Source organism: Phaseolus vulgaris, chromosome 5 (genome assembly GCF_051622355.1).
Source record: "Phaseolus vulgaris cultivar YP4 chromosome 5, ASM5162235v1, whole genome shotgun sequence".
In the NCBI taxonomy this organism is placed as follows: domain Eukaryota; kingdom Viridiplantae; phylum Streptophyta; class Magnoliopsida; order Fabales; family Fabaceae; genus Phaseolus; species Phaseolus vulgaris.
Window position 1 is genome coordinate 1,256,378 of NC_143502.1, and position 8,264 is coordinate 1,264,641.

Sequence of the window (8,264 nt, forward strand, 5' to 3'; positions counted from 1 at the left end):
TAAAGTCATGTGTTAATAGTGAACTACAAAGCCAAATAAAATGTACACATATACTCTTAATAAAAAAATTGTACAGAAGTGTCTAACATGCTATTCCTGTATCTGAAGATATTACCATTTCTGGATGTTACATTAATTATTACCTTGTTCACAATTCATAACTTTTTGGTTTCCTCTTAATTAAGAAAAGAGAAAAGTTTCTTTAACACCATCAACAGTAAATAGCATACAGTTAACAAACACTTATAATAATATAATATTAAATAAAAATGAATAAAATGTTAATTTATCGACACCCTTAAGAAAAGGGGGGAAGGAGGGTTGCCCCAATTATTTGAAAACATTATGTCAACATTCTTTTTACATTTCAATAACCTCTTTCATTGTTTGCAAAATATTACACCATCCTCTTAGAAGAGGTTGTTGTGAATGTAAAAATACAAGGAGAATTTATGCAATTTCACGAAACTACAGACAAAATGGGCTCAAATGGTACATTGAGTACAAAGTATGGTCACTAGAATAGATGTAACATAAAGTAGAAGATGGCAATGCATAGACAGATAAGCCATCAGATTCCGTCTCTTAAAAAGAATTGAAAAAGGATATCATTATGTTCATGAGGTAAACAAAGCAAAGTTGAAAACAAAAAGCCAAAGTACTACAGATATCACACGTATACAAATCACCCACTTTCTCACGGGTATCACTGATCCAATACATTTCTGAAGATGCTTCCTTCGATGTCATGTTTAAAAATTACAGAACTGTCAAGACATGAATGAGAAATCAGTCAATGTACATGTTTGAAAGTGATGAATTTCAAGCATGATAGAACCAATCCATTTTACCACTTAAGAAACAGGATTCAAGTGACTACTTCCATACGTAAGAGCTCTCAATGTCCATCACAATTTTTTTTATTTGTTACATACCTAATACGCATTCCCTTTATGATATGTAATCATGAAGTTTCTTCTTGCAGCCTATACATTGTGATTTCCTGCTGCTTGAAATATCGCCTGTCCTCTTCATCAACCAACACAAGATTTAAAAAGTACTTCACACTGAATTTGTTATTAATGTTGCGATGAGTTGGTGTCAGCTCATAAGGACTGAGGAACAGTCTGATCGGAATTGATTCACCTGTAAATACAATCACACACATAAAGGTGAAATGTATTTTCATTGAGGTGAAATAAACATCTGTTTATTGTTTTCAGTTTTAATCATTGTCTATGCGATGATGTACGAAAACATTAGCACATTTTTACAAATATATAAAATAATGTTAATACTTTGGCATAAAAAAATTGACAAAATTGTTGTCTATCAATTACTTGAGACAACCTTCTTTTATCTCGGCTTGAGACCAGTTTCTGTAAAGTTTGACAATTTTTTATATTTTGATACACTCTCTTCCCTGGAGACATGCTTAAATTATACTAACCTACGTAGAGAAATGAAATGAGTTACAAATTTAGCCGATTCTAACATAAACTAATCTTAACAGTGATGATACGACCAAGTCTTCTAAAGACATATTATTAAAAGCTTTGTTATTAATTTCAGAACATCTATGGCATGGCTTTCGAAACTTCACCTAAAACATTCATATATTTCTCAAATATCAATGATTTATAATTAATAATTTTTAAAATAAAGAAAGAGCTGTAGTTTACCAATCAATCCAGAGAAATGTAATTTATCTTAATATATACATAAAAAAATGCAAGTTTTTTACGTCATTAAAATCAACATCTATGCGGCAGAAAATTGTTGCCTTAATTAATGTTTTTCTCATAACAAACATAAGTTATGAATACAAAGCCAGTAAAATACATGACATCTCAGGTAAAAGAGGGAATTAAAAAAGATTTAAGAATATGTATGTATAATTATGAGATATTATGCTTCAAGACATTTTTTTATCTTAAAGTTCAGTCAATACAAAAGGGGTAGTTGGTTTACCCCCTAAAGGTATATGAAAACATAGATGATAGGTCTAAAACATTTTTAAGTTATCCAGATTAATTTGTAAATAGAAAGTACAAAAGATGTAATCCAATTTCAGGGCTAACCTACCTCTAACAGGAGCACCATCCATCAACTCAAATTTAGCCAATGTTTCTGTCTCAACATGGGTGTTGGTCCCTGACCCTGTGGATTCTCGACGCCTAATCTCAAGATCCATGTTTTTTATCTTGATTCTGACAAGTAAAAAGTATATCTTACCAATGATGACATCTTTCAAATGATACCTGAAGAGTAGTAAATATGAATAAGTATTTGCAAGTCTCCCCAGTAAAGTACAAATTAGATGAGAAAAATATCTTCTCTTCAAAACAAATGCACTAAAGCTCTATGCAATATACAGTACTAAGATGCACAGACATTTCTAAATTAGCCATGTCATGTCATAGCCACGTTGAACATATCCACGTTGAACACAGCACAAACATTTAAAAATCTTAGCTGCAATTTTATAATTTTTTTCCTATATATTTCAAACTTTCATGCCAACATAGATTGGTATACTACAATAATTAGATAAATTTTTGTATTTCATTATTATTGTTACAACTTTACAAGTCACAAAAATTTTAAAATTTCAATTCAATCTTTTGATTAAAATGTCTATTTCAAATGAATTTTAAATATTATATTATAGTCATGATGTGTCCTATACTTTATAAAATTTACTGTACGTATTTTTGCTTCCTAGATGCATTGCTTTTTTTGACAAAAATATCTTTGGTGCAGATAACTGCTAAATTGTATAGGTGTTTCTATTATAATCAATAGGCATCATGTAAATGGAAAAACAAATTCATAGGTCTACAAGAACAAGATAACGCAATACATATGTTTCATACTGCAAGTATGAACAGAAACTCCACAGGAGACAGGTTGGTACATAATTAAGATAAACAGCCAGGTAAAAGTTGACACAATTCCAGTCAAATAGCCAATTAAATTTTCAGCTTACTTGCTTTTATTGTATTCAAATTCAATGTGTAGACAATCTTCAATTCCAACTTCCATCTGTCCAAGGTACAATACCATGAAATAAAATTAAGAAATGGAACTAGCTAATAACAAAGTTGAGGTAAAGCACACAAGGAATAAATTTTATTAAGAGCCATTATTCCCAATATTGGCACCAATGTGTTTTCAGAATCAAGAACAAGGCACAGACGATAAAATGAACACTCCTGGGTTTTGAACTCCCTCTATCTTCCAATTTCCAATTCCTTTACAATTTCCCACACAATAAATTACTCTGCTCAGAACCCCTCTTCGTATTTCTATACAACATCAGGCACTCGACTCACTGAGTAACCCACTAACTGACCCCTTACTGATTAACTAAGGCCCTCAGCTAACAGAGCTATCACAATAACTACATGCACCAGCAGATACTTAGCAACGGGTAAATCAAAGGCAATGGTTGACATTGATGTTATGGCTTCACTTTATCATTGTTCCTGAGTCATTATTGTTTTTGATTGATTGAAAATTGTGAAAATGAATATCACAGTTTGCAGCAATGGATATGTGCTAGACAGAATTAAAATTTAATTACCACATCATTATGCTCACCTTGATGCTATTGTTAATTTCTGGAGGTGGAGAATAATTCCGAACCTGACAGATGAAGAAAAAATATAGAAGTTAATGAAAAAAGTACATACACAATACAAACTTATTTCTTTTAGATGGGGTAGTGTACTCAAGTGAATTATATACTCTACAACTACATCCAACACAAATTGTCCATGAATGAAGCGATTTCATAAAACAAAAATAAATTTGATATCGGAGACCACAAATCAGAAATTCCATTTCCTGAAATAGAACATACCACGAAATCCTGGTATTCTATTATGCTTCCAGCATAGCCCCGATTAATGGACACTTTCAATACATACCTGGAAATTGCAAATGCATAAAAGCATAACAAAATATCATATTCATCCTAGCAGAATAAATATTTCAGAAAGACTACAAACAAAGATCATATGCATAAACAGACAGGTCCATGGATCTACAAAGTATCTTACCTAAGCCTCACATTCACCCCATTATATGTTTCATATGGCATTTCAACAGTAGAAAATTCAAATGCGTATGTTTTCCTCTCATAAATTTCTCCAGGAACATCTAGTTCTCGTACTGCAGAAGACAGTAAAAAGAAAATATGTTATTCCACAACAGTAGGCATCCCAAGGGTCAAATTGTACTAAATAAAGACCAACTACAACCAGGTAGAATATTTTCATTCAAGAATGGAAGTGGCAGAGAACAGCCGATTACCAAGGGAAGTAAAGTCATAAAAATTTCCTCTGTCAAAATACATCTCTGCACAACGAAACAAAATTCAAAATGAACTTGTCAGTAATAAATTAGGAAAAAGATAACTGTCACAACAAAAATTATTCCCAAAGTAATAACGATGAATGGATAATTTATTTTTTGCCAGCCATTACCAGTAAAAAATTTAACAGTTACATACATCATTGTAAAAATAATCTTGAAGTGCTCAAAAAATTGAAATAAGATTATCAATGTCAGGGAGATCACAACAGTTTCAGATGCAGATGCTCAAGAGAGAAAAGGGTGGGTACAACAAATCCAAAGAAAACAAGTTCCATAAACTACTTTGATAAAACTGAAATGAAAAGCTTCAATTAGGAAATCAAACTTTCTGCTGTGCATCTTTAGGACTGGAAGTGTTCTGTAAAATAATTGAGTTATGTTTCCCTAAGATTATAAGAAAACAATGAATAAAATTTAAGAGTAGCATGCATCCCTGATGCCAGATTGATTTTTAAATGATTCCAGACTCCTTAAAGGTATGAAGGTCAATTACATAGAGAAAATCACACATCTATCTTACATGTGATGCAAATGTAACATGCCTAGGAGTTCTAATCGTAATTGAGCATTCAATACACACGATAGAAAAGGACAAAAATAGTAGATAATGAAAATTTTATTTTAGGGGAAATGGAGAATCATATACTTTGAATGGTAACTGACAAGGTAAATTCCTTTATGCAAGCGCAGCAAAATTCCACAAAGTACAACAGAATTTTTCTATCATTATCAGTTTCATCACTTATTATAATACTGAAAATATTTTTAAACAATAACTCATTCTACTTCTTCCTTTTGTTTTCTTTCATTGAGATTTTCCAGACACATAACACATTGAAGAATCAGAGAGGTTAGTCAAGTACGAACCTATCTGTCCAAGGAGCTCAACTTTTACACCATTGTGATCAATCTTCTTCCCTTGCATTGGTTCTACAGTAATCTAAAAATGGCAGCAGATAAAATAATATTAACAGTGAGGTTGACAATATATCAAAAGTTACTGAAACGCACCATGGTTTAAACTTAAACTCAATGGTCCAATATTATGAACAACAACAAATAACATACCTTCCCAGCAATGTTTTCTTGACTTTGGAAAAGTGGGACTGTAACCGTTTGACCATTTTCCTTTTTAAAGGGAACCTAAAAACCCACAGAAAGGAAATCAACCAAAACTAGCATGTAAGACACTACAACGATACAACGAAAATCAAAGCTATTGAAAGATCACAAATCCCCTCCCACCACCCTGAACTTCCACTAGCATCAACCTTTGCCTTTTGCAACATTATTACAAAATGCAATTGCTACAATGCGATGTATACCATTACTTATAAAAACAAAACAAAAATAGCTGCTTACCTGCTTCCGGTTCTTCCCATCGTTAAACGAGATCACGACATTACATGCAGGCTTGAAAGCTCCAAGCAAGTAATTCTATATATTTTGTTTAAATTTGGTTCCCCAAAAATAACCATAAAGAGTCGTCACCATCACCAAATCAAGTGAACCAAGGTTAGAACAACAAACAAAGGAACATAACCAAAACAAGAAACCCAAGAAAACAAAACTCACCATGCTGCTCAAAATTCAGTATTCTTCTTTCTACTTCAGTGCACACACCAACACCTGAGAAGCACAAATCTACTAAATTAATACCATTCAAACAAAAAACAATGCTCCTGGTTCACAGATCTTCACCCGAACCCAAATCAAAATAAGTCAATGTCCAATTGGGTGTCCATGATCACACTAAAACCCCCTTTTCACCCAAATTATCAAGTCCTACCATTATCCCCCTCCCAAACCCTAAAACCCGATATCTAACGAAATTGAAGAGGTACCGTGTGCGCGATTCCACGGATCAACAAAAGGAAACGGTGGAGAAACCGCGATTATCTGCCACGTGGTTTGATTCGGTGAGAAAGCGATGAACGAAACGCATAATTTGAAGTGAATCGGAAATTGAGTGAGCCCTAACAGTAAAACGTGAAAGGTAGAAGAAGTTGCAGAATCTTGTCTTCTTATTCTTCTGCGTTTCCACAGCCAAAACGCATTGTCGTTTCGTTCACGCTTTGTGTCGTCTTGTGTTTTCTTTCCGAATTCACCTCTGCTATGTCCCATGTGGACAGCAACAACGACAAAATAATAATCTTTTTTTTTTCTGATAAGAAAATATAATGTAGTAATTTCGAAAATTTTAAATAATCAAATTTATATTTTTTTCTTAAAATAATAAGAAATTTTTAATTTATAATAACAAATCAAAATTTATCACCAAATTACAAGAAAATTTTGGATACCTAGATGAATAAAATAAAAAAGAATTTCTTTTGTAAAAATAACATTTTGTTATTAATATTTAAATAAAAATAATATAAGAATACTATCTGCGTAAAGTAAATCATATTTTTTTTACATGGTAAAGTGGTAATGATATGAATGAAAAACTAGAAAATAAACAATAGCATATAATTTTAGGAAGAATAACAAAGAAATTTAATAAAATAAGATATTTATTTATTTTTTGTATTTTTTAGGAGTGCAATTAAGAAATAGTTTTTTTTTTTATTTTGTGGTGTAAATAGTAATATTGAGATTAAGCTTAATTGAGTTTTTTGAAGTCCAAAAATAATTATGCAAAAAAATGTTCATAAAAAGGATTAGAAGAAAAGAAGAGAAACATAATGTGAAATTCAAATTGGAGTTCAATTAAGACTACAAATCTCAAACCAAGAGGAATTAGGAAAAGGGAAAGAGGGTGGCAAAAACTACCAAGAAAATATTTTCATGGATTTTGAATTATGAAACTCAAATTTTCTCTCCTTTTTCTTTATAATTTTTTTGGTTAATTGGAGGGTTCTAGTTATAGGAATTTCATTTCATTTCTAAGTGTATTTAAGTTTCATTTTCTTTAAATCTCCAACTAGTTAAAGACTATAAATAACCAACAATGCTTCTTGTAAATTACTTTGGTCCTTGAAACATCTACACCAAGAAAGTAGTGAAAAGAATCTAGATAAGATATTTCAAGGAAAAGTAATTACTTAGCATGAATATAAGAGAGTTAATGTCATTAGATGAGGAACTTATGATAATGATATCATCGACATAAACTAAAACAAAAGGAGCAGAGTTATCGCATAATTTAACAAAGAGATAAAAGTCACTCTTGGTTGAATTGAAGCTTAGATTTTATAAGATATGATTGAGTTTTTGAAACCAAGATCGTGGAGTCTATTTAAGACCATAAATTGCATTTTTTAAGCTTGCAAACCTATGGCTAATGAGAAACAAAATTGAGCGATCGTTGCACATATACATTTTCTTTCAAATCTCCATTTAGAAACACGTTGTAGACATCAATACGATGTATTTTCCGTTGAGAATAAATGACACGAGTAAGAACCATACACATAGTAGTTGGTTTAACACTTGGATTAAACGTGTCAGTATAATCAAATCTTTTCGTTTCATTTAAACCTTTTACCACTGACCTTGCTTTGTGACGTTCAAAACTACCATCTACATTGAATTTGTTTTTAAAAATCCATTTACAACCCACAATAGATATTTTTTTGTGTTTACTTTTCAAATCAATTGTATTTTATTTTACTTAACATTTTTTATTACCCGAATAAAATTGAGTGTTGACTCATGGTTATTGACTTGAGGTTGAGTTATGTTGTCATTGGGTCACATATGCTTTATCAAATATATTAAAGACAATGCCAAATAAACGTGATTTAAAGTATACATAATGTAAAAAAATATAGTCTAAAATATCATTTAAAATACCAAAAATTTAAAAAAACATGATCTAAAGTACCCACAATTTATTAAACGTTGCTCATAATTGTCCACTATTAATAACCTATCACTTA

At 31.3% G+C, this 8,264-nt stretch overlaps 1 protein-coding gene across 2 annotated transcripts; it reads right to left on the reverse strand.

The window, feature by feature from the left end:
• Positions 1-585: 585 nt before the first annotated feature.
• Positions 586-6,530, reverse strand: LOC137834682 (vacuolar protein sorting-associated protein 26A). 2 transcript variants are annotated; one of them, XM_068642808.2, is made up of 13 exons: positions 6,225-6,530; positions 5,956-6,009; positions 5,743-5,817; positions 5,449-5,523; positions 5,248-5,320; positions 4,318-4,362; positions 4,065-4,176; positions 3,866-3,932; positions 3,604-3,648; positions 2,990-3,045; positions 2,086-2,261; positions 936-1,146; positions 586-767 (listed from the first exon to the last, which is right to left on the reverse strand). In XM_068642808.2, the coding sequence occupies exons 2-12, from the start codon at positions 5,956-5,958 to the stop codon at positions 965-967; spliced, it is 909 nt and encodes a 302-aa protein (XP_068498909.2). In that variant the 5' UTR covers positions 5,959-6,009; positions 6,225-6,530; the 3' UTR covers positions 586-767; positions 936-964. The 2 variants fall into 2 exon arrangements, with proteins under 2 accessions (XP_068498909.2, XP_090158161.1); XM_090302035.1 differs by having other exon boundaries at positions 586-1,146; positions 6,225-6,516.
• Positions 6,531-8,264: the final 1,734 nt, after the last annotated feature.

Bases quoted from the DNA above. Each gene is read 5' to 3' on its own strand.
- LOC137834682 (XM_068642808.2), bottom strand. The intron at 3,933-4,064 runs GTAAGATACTTT...TGCAATTTCCAG, and splicing joins GGGGTGAATGTGAGGCTTAG to GTATGTATTGAAAGTGTCCA. The intron at 1,147-2,085 runs GTAGGTTAGCCC...TTGTATTTACAG, and splicing joins GGATGGTGCTCCTGTTAGAG to GTGAATCAATTCCGATCAGA.